We start from the raw sequence: 22,120 nt of genomic DNA, 5'->3' as shown, positions 1-22,120 counted from the left end.
AAGAGAGGCAGCAAAATGCAATATCCTAAACAGCCCAATGCTGCTACAAGCTTGCCAGGTCTTTAAGTGGCTTATAAGAGTGAGTCATAGAATATCAGGGTTGGTAGGGACCTCAGGAGGTCATCTAGTCTAACCCCCTGCTCAAAGCAGGACCAATCCCCAATTAAACCATGCCTGCGTCTCTCCAGCAGCGAGGTTGCAAATGAGAGTAAGCACCGGAAACAGAAGTTGCCTTTTTTATCTTTGCCATTCTTTTCTCTCCCCTATCGTGTCCATTGTCTTGTTTTGTCTTCTAGGAAATAGGATTGGACTTGAACAGCAGCAGCAATAATAGCTTCAGCCCATCTCAACTAACTTCTCTTTTCTTTGCCAGTGGCCTTCATCTCCTCTTTCATTCAACCATGTGAATGAGCACAATCTGAGACTAAATCCACCTTATTCACAAAATGATTGGCAGAGAAGTAAGTTTATCACAGGGTTCTCAGAAGCCAGATAGGATAAGTGGCACAGACATGGAAACAGCTATGATAGCCATAGTTACCATTACATAACCATTTCCATTCTAACCCAGTTTCTTGAGAAGCTCATAACTGTCTGAAGCTTTCACCTTTCAGACTGAAATTATCCTTTTGGGTTAACGGGATTTTTTTCTTGAAGTTTGAGCAAAAATGGTTGAAGAGACTGAGTAAAATGGGAATGATAAAAAAATATTTTTCCGCACTATTTTATTACACAGCTCTACAACCAAATAACTGAGTGTTGAAGGATGAAATTTTAGCATGGAAGTGACCCTCTTTGAGAAATGCCTTCACTTTTTCTGGGAAAAAAAGCTTTTATGTGACAGAGCTGAGAAACCTGAATAATTAATATGCACAGCAGTTTGCCAAGCTCATATAGTGAGTAGCTAAATAAGGATTTGTTTCACACACAGTATGTTTGTTGCTAACGCAGCTGGATAGCAAAAAGTCAAGAGGGCTCCTGCAGACTTTATAAGATCCTTATGAGATTGAGGGAAGGGCTCTGCAGGAACCCTGGCTCTCCTCTTGCAGCTCTAGTAAAATACTCAGAATCCCTTCCCTGTGAATTTTGAATGAAACTGTGAAGTGAGCAGGGAATGAGGCAAGGAGGCCTTGATACAGCATCCCTTTACATGTCTGTATTTTTCAATGTATTTTTGCTTTCAGGTAGCAATTCTCCCTTTGTTTTCCTTCTCTTTTAATTGAGGCAGCTTTTATTTGATGCTAGGGAAATATTTAAAAACAGCTACTTTATTATGCCATTTTACTGAGCATGACTATGATATGTGCACTTACCAGGGCTGTTGCTCCTATCATTTCAAACTATTTAGATTGACCTTGATAAGATCAGTTCTCTTAAGAATTCTTTGGCCAATCCACAGTTGAAAAGATCAGCTAAATGCTTCACTTCTTGCTAAATTGTTAAATATTAAAGTAATATCTGACAGGATCAGTTGTATTAATTTAAATGGACTATATGGGCCCAAAGAGTCAAAGATGTTAACATGAGCATGAAAAGGACCAACATTAAATTATCTTAAATGAAGTTCATGGTTTGGTATACAGAGACCACAGCCTGCTTAGTGTCATGGAAAAGCTCCATTACAAATCCATTAAGCGTTTTATTAATGATACAGAATAAGGAAAAACAGTTGAAGCATTTGAAATTTAAACTGTTAAGTAAGGCTTTCATTTTACAACATCCCTTTTCCTTTAGCTGCAGATTGTCCTGGGAAGGAAAAATCTCCTTGTTTGACAGTCCCTCAGGTGGTAATAACTGGTAAAAAGTGAAGGCATTTCTCAAAGAGGGTTATTTCTATGCTAATATTTCATCCTTCAACACTCAGTTATTTTGATTGTAGAGCTGTGTAATAAAATATTGTGGAAAAATATTTTTTATCATTCCCATTTTACTTGGGCCTGGTCTACACTATGGGGTTAGGTCGAATTTAGCCATGTTAGGTCGATTTAAAAATGACTGCATCCACACAACCAACCCTGTTCTGTCGACCTAAAGGGCTCTTAAAATAGACTTCTGTACTTCTCCCTGACGAGGGGAGTAGCGCTAAAATTGACCTTGCTGGGTCGAATTTGGGGTACTGTGGACACAAATCAGTAGTATTGGCTGCAAGGAGCTATCCCAGAGTTCTCCACTGTGACTGCTCTGGACAGCACTTTGAACTCCGATGCATTAGCCAGGTACACAGGAAAAGCCCCGTGAACTTTTGAATTTCATTTCCTGTTTGGTCAGCGGGGCAAACTCAGCAGCACAGGTGACCATGTAGTCCCCCCAGAATCGTAGAGCTTAGAATGTTTCTACGCTCCCCCTATCATCTCTATCCCTGTGGTTATCGCAGATTAGAAGGCGAAAAAAATGCACATGCACATGCAGTCCTCCTGCAGTGATAGGGCACAGCTTAATGCATGGAGGCATTCAGTGGCAGAGGCCAGGAAAGAATTAAGTGAGCGCAAAGAGCGGAGGCAGGATGTGATGCTGAGGCTAATGGGGGAGCAAATGGACACAATGAAGCATCTGGTGGGGGAGCAAATGGACATGATGAAGCATCTGTTGGAGCTGCAGGAAAGCCAACAAGAGCACAGACTCCCACTGCATCCACTGTATAACCGCCTACCCTCCTCCATAGCCTCCTCACCCAGATGCCCAAGAACGCGGAGTGGGAGGCTCCGGGCACCCAGCCACTCCACTCCAGAGGATGGCCCAAGTAACAGAAGGCTGTCATTCAAACAGTTTGATTTTTTATTGTGGCTACAATAAGCAATGTGGCCTTGTCCTTCCCTACTTCCCCACCCCACCCGGGCTACCTTGTCCGTTATCTCATATTTTTTTTTAATTAATAAAGAAAGAATGCATGGTTTCAAAACAGTAGTTACTTTATCTTGAAGGTGGGGGGAGGGTTGGCTTACAGGGAATTAAAATCAACAAAGGGGGTGGGTTTGCATCAAGGAGAAACACACACAACTGTCACACTGAAGCCTGGCCAGTCATGAAACTGGTTTTCAAAGCCTCTCTGATGTGCAGCACGCCTTGCTGTGCTCTTTTAATCGCCCTGGTATCTGGCTGCTCAAAATCGGACGCCAGGCAATTTGCCTCAACCTCCCACCCCGCCATAAATGTCTCCCCCTTACTCTCACAGATATTATGGAGCACACAGCAAGCAGCAATAAAAATGGGAATGTTGGTTGCACTGAGGTCTGACCTAGTCAGCAGACAGCACCAGTGAGCTTTTAAACGTCCGAAGGCACACTCTACCACCATTCTGCACTTGCTCAGCCTATAGTTGAACTGTTCCTTACTACTGTCCAGGCTTCATGAGCCATCAGAGCAAGGGGTAGGCTGGGGCAGGTGCGACCGTGCAGTGCTGCCGGCTGGGAGAGCAGCCTGAGGCAGAAGCCTCCAGCTCGCATGATATTCCAGGCAGGACTGAATTTCCATGAGACGAAACTTAAAGAAGAGAATGACCTGGAGTCTCTGGCTCCCATTCGGTGTTCTAAGAGGAGAATAGCCATGTCTGTCCTGGTGCCCCTGATCGACCTCACCGAGGTCTGCCAGGAGCACACAGGAGATGTAGAACGGCTATCAGTCCTACTGTCCCGTCTGCCGCGAAGGCAAGGAGCTGCTGCTGTGTAGCAATGCAGTACTGCGTCTGCCAGCAGCCCCCAGGAGATGTACGGTGAGCTGAGCAGGCTCCATGCTTGCTGTGATTTGGCCTCTGCACGGGTAACCCAGGAAAAAAGGCACGAAATGATTGTCTGCTGTTGCTTTCAGGGAGGGAGGGAAGCCTGATGACGTACCCAAAACCACCCGTGACAATGTTTTTGCCCCATCAGGCACTGGGAGCTTAACCCAGAATTAAAATGGACTGTGGGAACTGTGGGATAGCTACTCACAGTGCATCGCTCTGTAAGTCGATGCTAGCCATGGTAGTGAGGACGCACTCCGCCGACTTAATGTGCTTAGTGTGGACATACGCAATCGACTGTATAAAATCGGTTTCTAAAGATCGACTTCTATAAAATTGACCTAATTTCATAGTGTAGACATACCCTTAGTCTCTTTAACCATTTTCGCTCAAACTTCAAGAAAAAAATCCCGTTAACCCAAAAAGGGAGAATTTCAGCCTGAAAGGTGAAAGCTTCAGACAGTTTTGAGCTTCTGAAGAGACTGGGTTAGAATGGAAATGGTTATGTAATGGTAACTATGGCTATCATAGCTGTTTCCATGTCTATGCCACTCATCCTATCTGGCTTCTGAGAACCCCGTGATAAACTTACTTCTCTGCCAATCATTTTGTGACTAAAGTGGATTTAGTCTCAGATTGTGATAATTCATATGGTTGAATGAAAGAGGAGATGAAGGCCACTGACAGCAACATCATCAAAACCTAGCATAGTCAGCTGTTTTCCAGCTTCCTTTAAGCAAATGACCATGGTTGGTTTTCAGACATAATTAGTAAAGAGGAAGGTGGCAGACTGATGGCAAGGTAGTTGAAAATAACACAAGAAATAATATATCTTAAGGCTGTAAATACCTTGAAATGTGAACATTTCACTTAGGTTTTTGGTTGGGAATACAGAAATTCAGTACACTATGCTGAACATTATTGTAGTTGAGACCGTCACAATTTAGACCCTTGCATATCTTTTTGTTTTAGACTTTTCAACACTAATTCAAAAGGCTGGTTTAATATGTATGTCGAATTCTATTATACTGTGTTATAACAACTCTGCTGTAAGAACGTTTGCATACATTTTATTCTGGCTAGCAAATACTTGTACCCAATACTGTAGATCACGAAAGCTTATGCTCTAATAAATTTGTTAGTCTCTGAGGTGCCACAAGTACTCCTTTTCTTTTTACGGATACAGACTAACACGGCTGCTACTCTGAAACTTGTACCTAGTGGTAATTGGCTTCACTGGGCCTACAGCTTTTATAGTCAAAATGCTTTGCTTGCTGCATATGTGAGGAAGTAAGCATGAGTGTGTCATTTGACTGATATTGTTGATCAATTGACTTGTGGCTTGTTATAGAAGAGTCTTATGGTGACTTGTGAATTATGGTGCAAATCTGATCTAGCTGTGTAGTAAATTAAATTACTTTTCTGCCTTTAGATATGTAGTAGTGTTCTCTTGATTTTATTTCCACTGAGATTTTTCAGATCATTCTGGAACTCATAGATATGCAGGGCTGATAATGTACTTCATCTACTTTGGGAAAACTCAATTGTCTTTGCTTTTAGTAAGTTCATTAAAATACTTTGCAAAAAATGTTTTGGTAATGTGACAGGGTCAGGCCAGATGGCTACAGGAGAGTAATAGAAGGCAAATATATTAGCCCCAGGTTAAGTAGGTCCCTTTTCCCTGGGTAAGGTAACCAGGAAGGTTCCAGACCAATCAGGAACCTTCTGGAGACAATTAAGACAGACAGGCTGATTGGCTGCAGGTGTTCTAATCAAAAAGCTGCTAGAATCAATTAAAGCAGGCTAATCAGGGCACCTCGGTTTAAAAAGGAGCTCACTTCAGTTTGTGGTGCACGTGTGAGGAGCTGGGAGCAAGAGGCACTAGGAGCTGAGAGTGAGAACGCGGACTGTTGGAGGACTGAGGAGTACAAGCATAGTCAGACACCAGGGGGAAGGTCCTATGGTGAAGATAAAGAAGGTGTTGGGAGGGGGCCATGGGGAAGTAGCCCAGGGAACTGTAGCTGTCGCACAGCTGTTCCAGGAGGCATTCTAGACATCTGCATTCCAGAGGGCCTTGGGCTGGAACCTGGAGTAGAGGGCGGGCTCGGGTTCCCCCCAAACCTCCCAACTCCTGGTCAGACACAGGACGAGTTGACCTGGACTGTGGGTTCATGAAAACGGCCAAACTGAGGGCTGCCGTGAATCTCCGAGCAAGTAACTCCGCCAATAAGCGCAAGACCCACCAAGGTAGAGGAGGAACTTTGTCACGGTAGACAACTTTTCACTTGGCAAGGGTGAATGGAAAGTTGAAAATACTTTGTAACTTATTTGAAAAAAAAACCCCAAATGCTTGAAAGTCAGGAAATTATCAATTAAAATTCCCGACACCAACCTTAGTTCTGCTCCTATACAGCCATTTGTTCTTTGCTTACTAGTGGGAAACACACATGAGTTGCCACATGGAAGGAACAAATCTACCTGTTGCATATATGAATTACAAGAATATGGTATTGAGTCATATGCTACGACCAATATTCACTCTTCTAGGTTATACTGTGTACAGAGTTTAGTCTCACCTTGTAAGGGTGGATGGTTTATCATGTTGTCTAAACTGAATGAGTAGGATACATGGAGTACAATTTTATCACTAACCTCTATCTGGATTTCTGACCAATATTAGTAACATCAGCAAAGCCCCACCTGTTTTAGAAGATATGGTGTGAGCCCCAGCTCGTGTGGTGAACAGAGGGTAGGATTATTCTCTGTCACATTTGTAGAAAGTAAGATGATCTCATACTTGGAACATGGGTTTCCGGTCAGTATCCAGTGCGTGGGCTGGGTTTCCAAACTTCCTCGGGGTTTGTGGCCTGTACTGGAAAATTTAGATTTGGGTGGGGGTTGGAGAAGAGACACAGAATAAATTGGTGTTGGAACTTGAAGTAAATTTCCTGATTTATGAGAATTTAGAGTTTTTAAACTTTAACATTGTTAGTTTGTTAAAGGGAAATAATCTCATCCTTTTCCTGAATTAACTTTTGTCTAGGCATTTTGTTAGGCCTTTTAAACAAATTTTGAAGACTGCAGAGCAATCCATTTTTATTATAATGTTTCAGCTAGATTTGTTGGTTTATCTAGAAAGTGATATAGTTTAAAGCCAGTAGTGTGCAAAATACAACTGTTATGCCATAGTACTGCATCCAGGAATAACTTTTTTTGTAAGGCAAAGAAATTAAATACACAAAAATACATAAATGCAAAGTTAAGGCTGAAAATATAAACACTTGCATATGAAGAAATTCCAAATGCTACATTAGTCATGTTGCTCATGTGCACCAGTACAGCGGTATTTTAAGTTTAGTGTGTACAAAGGGGCCTAAGGGAGTTATGCACTACATTCCTACTGTGTTTTATTTAGATTGAATGACTAAATGACTGTGAAGTTAATGTATATCTTTGTCGTTTGTGTAGTGAACACTGATAATGTTGCCATTGTGGGGTGGGGGGCACACTTCTAAATTTCCTGACTTTTGAATTTAAATTCTTAACTTAAACCTCTCATCAACGGATAATTGTATTTAATAGGCCCTCTCGCAGAATGTAGGATCTGGGAAGGGAGGAGCATTCCAGGATCCTCCTCTCCTTCCCCAGGGCATGTGTTATGTTTTTTGATAATTTCAGACCTTATTTTTAGTCCTGGGGTGCATGGCACTCAAAAAAAATGCTGAGAGGAAGTGGGGCCATGTGCAGTCCCTCTCTGAGTTCCTGATATAATTCTACAGCACAACTTACTTGGACCAGTGGCTAAATGCCATAATTTGGCCCAAAGCATATATAGCCTGATGTCCAAGAGGGGACTGGTCTAGGCTTCACCATTTTTTCTGGAGTACCGTTTGCTTCCTAGGGACACAGAGAGGGAGCACATGGGGAAGTGGGTGAGTTTTCTTTGCAGGTGGTCTCCTTCTCCCATAAAGGCTTTCACAATTTGGCCCTCAGTGTTTCTTTCCCCTATTAAAACATATTTAATATGATGTCCCATGTAGAATCTGTGTTGTATTCACTTGTTGTTCAAATAAGCAATTTTTTTTCTTGTTCTCATCCATATCTGCTGATTCTAGAAAGTTGGAGTGCAACTTTTGTCAGGCTTACAGTCAGATTGCTGGTTTGACCTTCAGAATTGTGGTAGTTTGACATAATTTTGATTTTTCCATTCTCTCTTCACTTTCCAGGACTTCCAAGGTTCACTAGCCAGCCAGAATCAACATCTGTCTATAGAGGAAACAGCGTAATTCTGAACTGTGAGGTCAATGCTGATCTGGTACCATTTGTGAGGTGGGAGCAGGATCGTCAGCCATTCTTTTTGGATGACCGTGTATTCACATTACCAAGTGGAGCTCTAATCATTAGCAATGTTACAGATGGGGATGGAGGACTCTATCGCTGTGTCATTGAAAGTGGCGGGTCCCCCAAATACAGTGATGAAGCAGAGCTTAAAGTTCTTCCAGGTACTAATCTATTTTTTAAAAGATTTTTCCCCATCAGTCTATCCATTTGCATACTTGTGTGTTGTCTCCTTTAATGATAAGATGAAAGGAAAACATAATAGGAACACTTACCAGATAGAAGGAAAGGAGATCTGGCAAGCAGCAGTCTGCTGCCAAATGGCAGCTGGGACTTTAAATGTGACAGAGGTAATGAAAGCCCTAAAGCAATCAAGAAAAGTGTGCTGGGAAAGAGTTCCTATAAAAGGTTCCCTACACTAAAAGCCCTAAAGAAGAGCTTTGTTTGTGAGGAGGCAATTGTAAAGAAAGGGGCTGGTCACTCTTGAGGCAAGATGTGTAGATAGGCATCTTCAGGTTTTCCAGAACGGAGCCTGGTGTTCGAAATACCCATGCCGAAGATTTTCAAAAATGACTGGTATTTGTGATTGTCTCAATTTTGCGGTACCCAACTTGAGGCATTTTTAGAGAGACCTAATTTTTAGAAAATACTGAGCATTCAGCTGCTGAAAATAAGGCCCATTTAAGATGTCTCCAGTTGAGCACCCAGAAACGGGGAGACACAAAATCACTAGTCACTTCTGAAAAATCTTGACCATGTTTATCTTTTTCACAGATTACCTTTCTATAACAAAACTAAGGAGTAACTATGACATCAACTATTTGCAGTTTAGTATATTTAGTGTAATACAGGACAACTGAACAGCAGTATGACTAGATGTTCTAACAGGAGCACAGCTATAAAAACGGATCAGAAATAAGACATTGAGTTGGGTGCCAGGTCCAACCCCTAGCTCTTCTGACCAGTATGAGAGTTTGTTTTACATGGACTTTCCCATTGATTGTGCAGAAGTTTTGACTCTTTCTTTCTAACTTTTTTTTGATTTAGATTTAGAGCTCTGATTCCACTTCCACTGTTTGAATACCTGCTCCAATTAGGTCAGTTTCAGTCTAGTTAAACTGCCATGGAAAACATAAAATCCCTGTGAATTACAGCTGCTTTTGACGCCTGTTAAAAACCAGGGTTTGTCAAAACCACACTCTGGTTTTAACAGGCATCAAAAGCTGCTGTAATTCACAGGGTTTCTATATTTTCCTTGGCAGGTTAACTGAACTGAAAGTACTTAGAAATCAGGTTTCTAAGCAGGTTTAGTTTTAGTAGTCATAAAAATCTTCAGGTTGCCTTGTTGCAGTGACTGGTAGTCTTTTTTTCTGTCCCGGGGATAGAGTTTGTGTCTCTTTTTTTTATAGTCTTCAAACCATGATTGAATTCTTGGTTGCTACACCTTGCTTTTAAAATATTTCTGAGTATTTGCAGGGCCTTTCATATGAGCTCTAGAGATTTCCAGGTTTGTGGTAATTATAAGGATTCTTTGGAATTTCTATCATGCTATGTAGCCTCCTGGTTTAGATTATATTATTGCACAAGATACCCACATTAGGGACTACACTTAATGACTTCTCTTTCCTTGTGAAAATGTTGAAAATGAAATTGCATGTCCATAGAGAAGGAATTTCAATCTTCTTCTGATTTTAGTGTCTGTCTTTTTGAATGGAAATTAAATTGTCCCATAGAATGTTCTGTGTTTCTATATCTTGGCTGGACAGCTAATTGATTGCTCAGTTTGAGATTCACTTGAAAGAACGACCTATCTCTAATGCTCTTTAGTCCATTCTGCCCTAAATTGTAAAATCAATGCCTATCACCTGGTCTACATTAGAAAAATTTAACTGGTTAAAGCTCCTAGAATATTTGTAAAACACCTAGAATATATTGCATTTACTGAGTCAGGAATTGTGGGATAGAGTGCGGAGTCCTGCACTTAGGAAGAATCCCATGCACCGCTACAGGCGGGGGACCGACTGCCTAAGCAGCAGTTCTGCAGAAAAGGACCTGGGGATTACAGTGGATGAGAAGCTGGATATGAGTCAGCAGTGTGCCCTTGTTGCCAAGAAGGCCAACAGCATATTGGGCTCTATTAGTAGGAGCATGGCCAGCAGATTGAAGGAAGTGATTATTCCCCTCTATTCGGCACTGGTGAGACCACACCTGGAGTATTGTGTCCAGTTTTGGTCCCCGCACTACAGGACGGATGTGGACAAATTGGAGAGAGTCCAGCGGAGGGCAACGAAAATGATTAGGGGGCTGGGCCACATGACTTATGAGGAGAGGCTGAGGGAACTGGGGTTATTTAGTCTGCAGAAGAGAAGAGTGAGGGGGGATTTGATAGCAGCCTTCAACTACCTGAACGTGGGTTCCAAAGAGGATGGAGCACGGCTGTTCTCAGTGGTAGCAGATAACAGAATAAGAAACAAAGGTCTCAAGTTTTAGTGTGGGAGGTCTAGGTTGGATATTAGGAAACACTATTTCATGAGGAGGGTGGTGAAGCACTGGAATGGGTTACCTTAGGAGGTGGTGGAATCTCCATCCTTAGAGGTTTTTAAGGCCCGGCTTGACAAAGCCTTGGCTGGGATGATTTAGTAGTTTTGGTCCTGCTTTGAGCAGGGGATTGGACTAGATGACCTCCGGAGGTCTCTTCCAACCCTAACATTCTGTGATTCTATGATTGGCACAATGACAGTTAGACTTAGTCAATGGAGTTTAAGAACACCCTTTATTGAGGTTCCTTTCTGAATAGGGATGTGTTGAAGCATGTGCTTACATACTTTTCTGAGTCTGGGCCTCAAATTCAAGTTAATTTTTTTAGGTTTAAACATTCTTTACTTCGGCTCCATTAGTATATGTTTACTTACTGAAAATTTAATTTGTTGTTTTTCCTTCTTAAATTAGTGGGATAAAAAACAACACAAATAGTGAGTTTGACTGATTAATCAGTCAGCTTAGTAAGTAACTAAAATGTTTTTGTAAAACCCTAAACAAGAGATACCAGTGTTTAGTTAGAAATAATTATTTCATTTAATTTGAAGAGAGTAACTTTTATTGAGAGTAACTTTTAGGTCCATCAATAGCTATTAGCCAGGTTGGACAGGGATGGTGTCCCTAGCCTTTGTTTGCCAGAAACTGGGAATGGGTGACAGGGGAGGGATGACTTGATGATTACCTGTTCTGTTCATTCCCTCTGGGGCATCTGGCATTGGCTATTATTGGAAGACAGGATCCTGGGCTAGATGGACCTTTGGTCTCACCCAGTATGTCCGTTCTTATGTTCTTATTGAAAGAGATATCAGTTGTCCATCATACTGTTCTGAGCAAGAACTAGCCATCAGTCTCATAATTCTGAGTCAATATAGTTTAAAGGAGAATGTTAGTTTCTAATCAACCAGCACAAATTTCATCACAACATTTTTTATTTTAACATTTTAAACAGTTCATTTCAATTTTGTGTCATATTAATAGCAGAAGCAGGTTTCTTCATAATTTTAATTTCATATAAATGACTAAACATTAGCAGCAAATGCATTTCAGCATCATTTTACACACAGAAAACAGATCTCTGCAATTGTATGCTCTAGGAAAGGAGAAAAAAGCAAGAAAATACTTTTTCCTTGAATTAAAACTCCTTCACAAACCTCTTACATACCTTGGATATATTACTTATGATCAATACCACTGACCCCCTGTCCATCCATGGTAAACCCTCTGTAACTTTTATCTGGTTTATAAAACAGTTAACAATAAAACAAACCAAACTAACATGTAGTGTCTGCATAAATACCTTTTGGTGTAAGCTGTGCATGTAGAAACTCCTATATTTCATGACTAGCTAGACATGTCCTCCTTATAGTGAATGGAAAAGCTAAAACATATTGACAATTAGTGCAAAATATAATTTATATCAGTATTTCAACCTACCATTTTGAGATCCAAAAGTTGCAAACTCATGTTTTTGTAGCAATGAATTTTGTAACCGGCAAAAAACACCAGATGAGAGTAAACTATATAATTCAATATATCTGCTTTATTCTCAGCTGTAGTTATTTTTATTAATTTTGTGTGTGCGCCATGAGGATTGACAAATTTTTAGAAAAGATAAGTCTGGTTGAAAACTTTCTGCTTTAGGTTCTTCAAGTTTGGAACAAATGAACTTCTCCTCACTCCTCCATCCACACAGGCAGATGAGTGCTCCTTTTGTTGGCTGCAAAACTACCTTTCTCAGGAGGAGCCTGCCTGAAAGTCCTAAGTCTTTCTTCCATTTTTTATACAGCAGGACATTGATTCTGAGTTCTGCAATTATTTTCTAATACAGGAATGCAAGGAGAAAGTGCCTGGATTGTGGCACCAATTTTTCCTAGTCTTAAGAAGAATTTAACTACTACTCCTCTGATTGGCTTGCTTGGGACATGAGTAAAACCCTCTGACTCTACATAGGGGTGGGGAACCTTTTTTCTATAGGGGGCCACTGACCCACAGAAAAAAATCAGTCGCAGGCCACACACAGCCTCTGGGGGGAAGGCTCCAGGCTTCCCCTAGGCTCTGGGGCAGGGCCAGAAGTGAGGGGTTCAGAGTGCGGGAGGGGGCTCCAGGCTAGGGCCAAGGGGTTTTGAGTGGGGGAGCAGGCTCAGGGCTGGGGCAGGGGGTTGGGGTGGGGGTTATGGGAGGGAGTTAGGGTGCGGGAGGGGGCAAGGAGTTCTGGGGGAGGTGCAGGCTCTGGGAAGGGCTTGGGATGCAGGAGGGGACTCAGGGCTCAGGCCGGGGGTTGGGATGCAGTAGGAGGTGAGGGGTGCGGGCTCCGGTGAGTGGGCAGGGCTCCGGTGAGTGGGCAGGGCTCACCAGGTGAAATGATAAATATGATGAGCAATGGTCTTAGTACATTAGCTGCCTAGCCATTGTTGAGTGTGTCTTTTGGCATCATGACATGACAAAGGTGAATTTTGAGGAGGAATTTGAAGGAAGACAACATAGTGGCTCTGCAGATTTTTACAGGGAATTCCTCTCATAATGGACGACATAAGAAAAATGCAAAGATGTTTTGAGGGAAAATTGGAGTGATGGGTGATAAATGTTGGCATTGTTCGCAGAGTAGAGATAGGAATTGATGGCTCAGAAGTATATAAGAGATGATGGGTAAGGTGAGGTGAAACCTTGAACGCCTTTAACGATGAAGACAAGTAGTTTTTATATGATGCAGTGGAGCAGTGGGTGTGAAAGGAGGAATTAGAAGGGTGGTTCTTGGTGTGATCAGAGTGATGAACCCAGGAATATGATCTTTGCATAGCATTTTGAATAGATTTGAGGGTTTGTCCAATTTTAGAGATTGTCTGTCAACTAACTTCCTCCTTTGTAGTGGATGAGAGACAAATGCACACGCAGACTACTAGGTATTGATCTTATGGTAGTGAGTGTAACATATATACTCTCAAAAGGCTCTGCCTGAAGTCCTGGTGCTTGAAAGGCTGGTATTTGCAGGAGAAGACTGTTAACTAAAGTGGTAGAAATGGTGTTATTGTCTAGGAAATCAGTTACTTCCAAGGGATATTATAGGTTCTGTGTTAAAATTACATACTGTGGTAGGGACAAGGGATACAAACTAAAGTCCTGTTCCATCCTGACCAGGATAGGGTCAAAAGGGCACCCTCAGTGGGTAAGCTTGAGCTTTGGGTAATAGCAGCATATTTTTTCTAGGGTTGAATAGTAGGTCACTGAGGATACATCTACACAGTGAAAAAAGACCTGTGGCAGTGAGTCTCGGAGCCCGGATCAACTGACTCGAGCTCGCAGGGCTCATGTTGCGGAACTCAAAATAACAGTGGAGACATTTGGCTGGAGCACGGGCTCTGAAACCTGGAGAGGTGGAGGAGTCTCTAAGCCTGGGCACCCAGCCTGAGCGTCTGCACTACTATTTTTAGCCCCTCAGCGCAAGCCCTGCAAGCCTGACCTAGGTACCTGGACTCTGAGACTTGCTGCCATGTTTTTTTGTTTGTTTGTTTTGCTATGTACATGTACCCTGAGTTTTTCAATGTGGGAAGAAAAAATGTACATTTGTCTCAAGAGAATTTTTCATTTCTGGGACTCTGATTTAGTGCAGAGTAGACTGTTGCGCAGTATTCAAGCCAATGGGTGCCCTATTTCTCAATTCTGTCTGTCAGTGTAGGGTGGCCTTTTCTGATAACCATCACCTATGCTAGAAAAATGTGCGTAAATTGGCAGTTTGCTTGTTTTACCTTTCTTTCTAGATAGGCTGATCCTGGGAAACTGTCTCATTTTCAGACTCAAAATAAAGTCAGAGTGCCATATGGACAAGGACTTTCACCTCCCAACCTTTCCCCTAATTCTAAATATCCAAAAGCACAGGAGTATTTTAATGTCCTTACCACATTTATCCACTGAAATAAGTAGCCTTAGGCCCTTGGATGCTCTTAGTTTTTACAAGTGGCCTGAGTAAGGAAAAAGCTGTCTCCTTTTGTGTAGCATAAGGCTTGTATTACTGAAGCATACAAATCAGTCAGTTTGACTTCTTTCTCTCAGCTCAAGGTTGACTCTGCCACAGGGATTTCATTTTCTTAGGCAGAAAGAGAGTTGGTATATAGACTTGGCGGCTTGGTTTGTAGGCTTGGCAGGATTCAGTTTTAATGGATAGATGTAGGTCAACGTCTATTTCAGCTGACACACTGAAACTGACGAAAAATGTGTCTGTCAGTAACAATCGGCATGAGTGTACCCTTCCTTGCTTGCACCTGTGGGTATCGGGTGTTACTGGCCCTGCGGCAGTGCAGGGAGCCCTCTGCAGCCCTAATGTCATGGACGCGCTCATGTTTCATCCAGAGGGCTTCCTGCACTGCCACAGGACCAGTGACATCCAATCTCTACAGGCGCAAGGTGTGGTGGGGATAGGGTGACCAGATGTCCCGATTTTATAGGGACAGTCCCGATTTTTGGGTCTTTTTCTTATGTAGGCTCCTATTACCCCCCTCTCCATGTCCCAAGATTTCTCACTCACTGTCTGGTCACCCTAGGTGGGGAGGCTGCATTCCTGGTGCAACAGAGCAGATATCCCTGACTAGACCCGCAAAGAGGACTATGAATCCTCTGCCACAGAGGAGGCCACCCTTCTGCTGAATGGCTCTCTCTTGAACAGGAGTCATTCAACAGTGGGTGGCCTCCCCCATGGCAGGGGACATGTAATGCTTCTTGCAGTTCTGGCTGAGAGGTCTCCGCTTTGCTCTACCTAGCCAGCCCCGCAGCCTTCCACTCACCTTGCACCTGCAGGGACTGGGTGTCACTGGCCCTGTTGGCTCTTTAGGGAGTCCTCTGCAGCAACTTTGTCACAACCCTGCTCTCTCACTCATCAACCACAAGTGTCAGAGCCATCCTTGGGCAGATACTGTTCAGCAGCAGCCTGTGGCCGGGGACCTGTTCTCCTCCTAGCAATCCTGGTCTGGGGTCTCTGGTGTGCTAGGTCAGGACCTCAGCTTCCCCCACACTTTGTGCCTTGGGCCCCTCGGCCTCCTTTGTCAGCTCTGTGCCACCCCTAACCCCAACCCATTTTCATTCTCTGCAACTGTAAAAATAAAAACAGTTACAAATAGAAAAAAATATTAAAAATAAAAATAGATAAAAATAAAATATATTCTTAAAAATAGAAAAAATATTAATCTAAATTAGCAAAAATAAAAATTGAACTCTGTCAGTCCTAAGTGTTTGACAGGTAGCCACCTGAAAGCATTCTGTACACATCTTTCCAAAGTGCTACAAAATAATTGCTACTGAATCTTCAATGCTGCCAGTAAAGACTGTGTCCCAGGTTTAGTGGAGTGGGAAAGATGAATTAATTCAAGTGAGTCGTCATGAACCCACCTTGCAGTTTTAAAGTTGTTTCACAGAGCCTGTTAGTCCCAGCCTTGGGGAACCTTGAGTAGAAAGAGTAATTTCTTTTTTGTTATTGGAGTTTCCACCACAGGGTCCTGTAGTTTGTTGTGAAGTTTGGACCAGTCAGCTACTCCTATAGTGTTTAGTTCTTCTTCAAGTGATGGTCCCTATTGTATTCCACTGAGGGTTTACGTATATGCACCATGCATCCGGAGTCGGAGATTCTGAAAGTAGTTGTGTCCATTGGTCCATGCGTGCTCCCTTGGCTCGCCTCATTGTTTTGCCCAAGGTGATAAAGGGCAGGGCGGACCAACCATGTATCCAGTTCCTTCTCACCACCACATGGTCCGAGTCAGAACTATTAGTGTCCTCTCACATGTGATGCACTTTAAAAAAGATAAAGAGTTGTATATACTCTAAAGCTAACTATTTTACTGTTTTTACTGTTTATATAGTAGTTTTGGTAGTTTACTAGTTTTTGTTTCAGTGCGTGGATACTGGACTATGCCGAAGACCCCAGGCTTTAAAATTTGCACCTCCTGCCTGTGACAAACATCAGCGCTGCCTATAATGCTTGGGAGAAGCCCATATTTCATCCAGGTGCCGTATCTGCCAGTCCTTCTCCAGCTGTACCCGAGAAGGCCAGGCTCTCTGCCTCCAGAAGCACCTCTTGGAAGTTGCCATGAAACCTTATTTGGACCCAGGTTTGGTGCCCCCCCCCCGCATCATCCCCCTCTATACATTGGCGTGAGGCAGCCAGGAGTGCACCTCCAGCTACAGAGTCTGAGTCTGGCACCAGCGGTACAACCACAATGGACCCTGTGCGGGGGCCTATTTTGGAGGCAAGGAAGCATTCACATAAGCATGGCAGTAAGTCTTCCTCCATCCCTAAGAAAAGAGGCTCCTTCCATGAGTTCCAGTCATGGGGAGGTAGCGCACACTAAAGCACACAAGAACAAAAAGAGACCACTGAAACTAACGGATCTGTCAGTACTGGGTACCAACCTGCACACACCACCAACACTGGCATTCCTCTGAGCTCAAGAACCATCCACTCCATGGAGGACCATTGTTCCTGTACTGGATTGGGACAGAGAGAGGTCCCTTGACTCCAGGGAGTTTGTGTAAAGCACCAGAGCCCCAGGAAGTGTTTGCTCTGGGAAAGCTGAGGTCTCCACATCATCTGGGATCCTCTACTTCTAGGGAGACTTTATCTCCCATGCAGGGCATGCCGCTGCTGAATCACTCCTCACTCCCTGCTCTGGTGGTGAACACATTTCCACTGGCTCCGCCAATACCGCTGATGGAACCGGCCTTTGAATTTTCGTCTTCAGAGAAATTGAATGAAGAGTGGACTCTGTCCATCCCTTCCTTCCACTATGAGTACCAGTGGAGGCCTTCTACATCCTGGCAGTAACCGCCACTTCAGCCACCAAGGAGTCACTGGTTTTCTGCACTGTGGAGCCCACCATAACACCCTCTGGATCTGTCATATTGGCCCTACTGGGGATCCTGGTCCTAATACACATCTTTGGAACCTGTCTATTCTGTGAGAGAAACATTGCCTACTTCGCTGTCTTGGGCACCTTTGAGTAGATGCTCGGAACTGATCATGGAAGAAGAGCTACTCAGTCCGGTTCCACTGGTACTGCTGGAACAGGAGAGATTCCCATCATCCTCACCTGAAACAGCAGTGGCTTTGGTATCTCCCCCATCTCCTGATGACTACTGCCAATTCCAGGATCTTCTGCGCAGAGTGGCAGGAGAGCTGCACATTCCTCTGGAGGAGATCCAAGACACTCCTCATAAGCTGCTGGACACACTTCACTCATTGGTGATGAGTAGAGTTGCTCTGCCAATTGATGCCATCCCCAAGCCAGCTAGAATGGTTTGGCATATGCCAGCCACATGTATGCCTACCACCAACAGGGCAGATAAATGCTACTATGTGAGAGCCAAGGGGTATGAGTTTTTCTCACACCTTCCCCACCCCACCCGCAATTCACTTGTGGTCCAGGGAGTGATGGAATGAGCTCGACAACAGCATCCATGCTCCAGCACATCTGACAGGGAAGGCAAGCAGCTGGACCTTTTGGGCTGCAAGGTCTTCTCCCCTCAGTCAGCCTTCCATTCAGGATCTCGAATTATCAGGCATTACTTGGCAAATACGATTTCCTTCATTACAGCAAATTGGAGGATTTTGCTGAAAAACTGCCACAAGACCAGGCTGACTTCCAAGCAATAATGGAGGGGAAACTAGTAGCAAGAAAATCAACTACACCTTCCCTACTCTTCCACTGCTGCCCCTTCTTACCGCCCATGACGGTCATTGGAACTGTGGAGCGCGGCTTTGCTGTTCTCCACTTTCCCTAGCGTTCTCTCTTTTCCACAGTTCGTATAGTTCTATAGTTAGTGTAGTGTAGTTGTGTATATATAAAGTTAGGGTAGTGGGTTGGAAGGGGTCTTTCCCTCTCCTCCTCACTTGCCGCTTGGGCTCATGCCCAAGGCTCTGGGCTTTAAGCCTTGTTCAGCCTGTTCCAAGCCTATGCCAGCTGGCATCCCCCACAACTCCTGTCTCAAGTGTCTGGGGGAGTCCCACCAGGTGGACAAGTGCAAAATTTGGAAAGCATTCTGGCCCCACACCAAGAAGGAGCGGGACTTTAGGTTGAAGCAGCTCCTAATGGAGGTGGCCCTTAGCCCGGATCCTCCAGCGGCGTGCCATGACCCAGCGCCAGGCGCTTCGGTGCGCAGCACCCCGGCGACAGCAGCAGGTACTGCACCGCAGATGGACTCTAGCAGAGACCGGCGGCACCATACTTCCCCGACACCGCAACCGGCGCAACTGGTCCGGAGCCAATCTCATTCACCTGGCTGGAAGCGGCACCGCACGCCAGAATCAACTGATCCACCTCAGCAGTCGCCGGCACCTCTGAGGCTGCCCTCGGAGTCGTGTCCGGTTACGGAGCAACTGAGAGTGCAAGCGCCGACGTCGACACCATTGACTCCGGCACTGAGAGAAGAGCCGTTGAGTCCAGTGTGCACAGGCTGCCCGACATGTAGCGTGGTTGAGCTCTGGCTCCCATCAACACTGGAAACCTTCACGGTGGCGCGAGATCTCATCACCCTGATGGAGTCGGCCTCACCACAAACCGCGGCTCCGGCTCGTGCAGTACTGTCCCGGGGCAAGCCAGCCCTGATCTGGCCGATAACTCCTCTGGTGGAACTATGGCACCGGTCATGGTTGCGGATTCAATCTCGCTCCTGACACCGTGCACAGTACCGATGATGCTCGCAGTCCCAACGACATTCCCCCTCGTGTCGCCGGTCATACTCACGGCACCGATCCAGCTCACGGCATCGCTCCAGCTCATGGGACCGCTGGGACTCCCGGGACCGCTCGGTGCACCGATCTCCATCCCGGAGGAGATCTCGGCACCGCTCCCGCAGACGGTCATCGTCGAGGTCTGGATCCCAGTACCAACCCAGACCTCGGCACCGGTCTCGGTCCCGGCACCACATCCCAGCGTCTTGATGGCACCAGTCACCTGCGGCCTGGTACTGATCTGCACCGTGTCCTGGAGACTCGACGCAATCACGTTCAGCACCGCCTTGGCTCTCACTATCTGCCTCCCATTTGTCTCAGTCCGATGGTGGCTCACGCCCGGGGTACTCGGCTCCTGGCCACAGTGAGGGTCATGCCGGACACTGGCAGGAGGAAGGCCATGATCCTAGCCAGGGGCCTACACAATGGCCCTTTTGGACCCTGAGGGCTTACCACAAGTCCAGGGAGTCCTGTCAGGGGCCTCCCGCTCAGCCCACTCAGAACCTCGGGTGCCAGAGGCCACCATAAGCTGTCCCACTCTGGGGGGCATGGAAACTGCAGCCCCGACCCCTGAGCAAGCCCCAGACCCCGGCGTCGTGGACCACGGAGAACAGGAACCATCCCAGCAGGAGTCACCACTGGACCCTCTAGCCCCAATGGCAGCGTCTTTGTCTTCTCCAGATGAGGCAGTGGCTGGGACAACAATCTCGGGTCCCCCTCCAATAGACCTTCGTGCCCACCAAGGCCTCCTGCATAGGATGGCACGTAATATGAACCTCCAAGCGGAGGAGGTGATAGAATTGGAAGACCCGGTGGTGGATATCCTATCAGCGGAGGCCCCGTCCCGAGTAGCTCTGCCAATCATATGTACCATCCAACCACCGCTAAGACAATCTAACAGATGCCTGCTTCCCTCCTTCCGATGGCTAAAGGAGTGAAGAGGAAATACTTTATCCCTCCAAGGAGTATGAGTACCTGTACACTCACCGTCAGCCGTGTTCAGTTGTGGTAGCCTCGGTGAATGAGAGGGAGCGACATGGGTAACAGGCTCTGGCACCCAAATCAAAGGACTCCAGGTGTCTCGATTTATTCGGGCACAAGATTTACTCCTCCGGAGGGCTGCAGCTCAGGGTAGCGAACCAGCAGGCGCTCCTGATCTGCTATGACTATAATTCATGGAACTCCATGTTAAAATTTAAGGAGTTAGTGCCTCAGGAGTCCAGAGACGAGTTTGGGGCCCTAGTAGAGGAAGGCAAAAAGGTGGTCAGGACATCCTTACAGGCCTCCTTGGATGCTGCAGACTCTGCTGCCAGGACCCTTGCATCGGGCATAGCCATGCGCCGCATATCGTGGCTTCAGGTGTCTGGCCTACCGCCAGAACTGCAGCAAACCCTACAGGACCTTCCATTTGAGGGGCAGGGCCTGTTTTCTGACAAAACTGACTCTAGGCTCCAAAGCCTCAAAGATTCCAGGGCCATAATGCGCTCCCTAGGAATGCACACACCGGTCACTCGGTGTAGACCCTTTAAGCTGCAGCCTCCACGATCCTATCCCTCTCCTTGGCCGAGGCAGGACTTTTATAGGAGGTGGGGGCAAGGTGGCAGGAGAAAACCCACAAGTCCGGATAGAACCAAGGCCTGCCCAAGCCACTGGCAGGACCCAAACAAAACTTTTGAAGGTGCGCCCGAGGACAGTGTACCAGTCACCAACCAAGATCTTTCCCCTCCATTCTGGGATCGTCTTTCCCATTTCCACCGTGCGTGGTCTCTCATAACTACAGATCGTTGGGTTCTTCGCACGATGGAAAGGGGATATTCTCTCCAATTTTCTTTCTCCCCTCCCTCCCATCCACCCTCCCTATCCCTCTTCAGGGACCCCTCTCACGAGCAACTCCTTGTACAGGAGGTCCAAATGCTCCTGACCATGGGGGCGATCGAGGAGGTTCCAAGAGAGCTCAGGGGCAGAGGATTTTACTCCCGTTACTTCCTAATCCTCAAGGCAAAGAGTGGGCTTAGGCCTATCCTGGACCTATGCGGACTCAACAAATTCATGGTAAAGCTGAAGTTCTGTATGGTGTCACTGGAGACCATTATTCCTTCCCTGGATCCTGGAGACTGGTACGCCCCCTTCGACATGAAGGACACGTACTTCCACATAGCAATCCATCCAGTGCACAGACACTTCCTTGCTTTGTGGTCAACCGCGAACACTATCAGTTCGCGGTTCTTCCTTTCGGCCTTTCTGTGGCCCCCAAAATATTCTCCAAATGTATGGCTGTCGTGGCAGCCTACCTCCGTTGGAAGCGGATTCAAGTGTTTCCGTATCTCGACGATTGGCTTATCCAAGGCAGCGCCAAGGAACAGGTGCAGTCCCACGTTCAAGTTACCATAGCCACGTGTCATCAGTTGGGCCTTCTACTCAATGTGGAAAAGTCAACTCTGGAACCAACCCAGAGAATAGAGTTCATTAGGGCAATCTTAGATTCCAGACTTGCCCGAGCTCTCCTACCAGATACCTGATTTCAGTCTCTGGCAAACCTTATCCACAACCTTCAAAGTTTTCCAACCTCAGTGGTGAAAATGTGTCTGAGCCTTCTGGGGCACATGGCCTCCTGCACTTATGTGACCAGGCATGCCAGACTGTGGTTCCACCCACTTCAGGCATGGCTGACAACAGTCTATCGTCTAGGTCGGGACAGCTTAAGCATGGTGGTCACCGTCCCAGAATCGGTCCTAAGCTCTCTCTGTTGGTGGCTAGATCCCAGAATGGTATGCAAAGGGGTCCCATTTCACACTCCTCAGCCCTCCTTGTTACAG

The 22,120-nt window shown here is 45.6% G+C and overlaps 1 protein-coding gene across 32 annotated transcripts in view; it reads left to right on the top strand.

The window, feature by feature from the left end:
- The window catches only part of NEO1 (neogenin 1), a 498,185-nt gene that overhangs the window by 246,261 nt on the left and 229,804 nt on the right, over positions 1-22,120 (top strand). For all 32 annotated transcript variants that reach the window (XM_043523405.1, XM_043523409.1, XM_037911829.2 and 29 more), the window contains exon 3: positions 7,945-8,220. In XM_043523405.1, coding sequence (XP_043379340.1) covers positions 7,945-8,220 — 276 coding nt within the window. The remainder of the gene's footprint in view (positions 1-7,944; positions 8,221-22,120) is intronic.

This window comes from Chelonia mydas, chromosome 10 (genome assembly GCF_015237465.2).
Source record: "Chelonia mydas isolate rCheMyd1 chromosome 10, rCheMyd1.pri.v2, whole genome shotgun sequence".
NCBI classification, from domain to species: domain Eukaryota; kingdom Metazoa; phylum Chordata; order Testudines; family Cheloniidae; genus Chelonia; species Chelonia mydas.
Note: the sequence above shows the minus strand (reverse complement) of the source record. Positions and strands in the feature narration are given on the sequence as shown.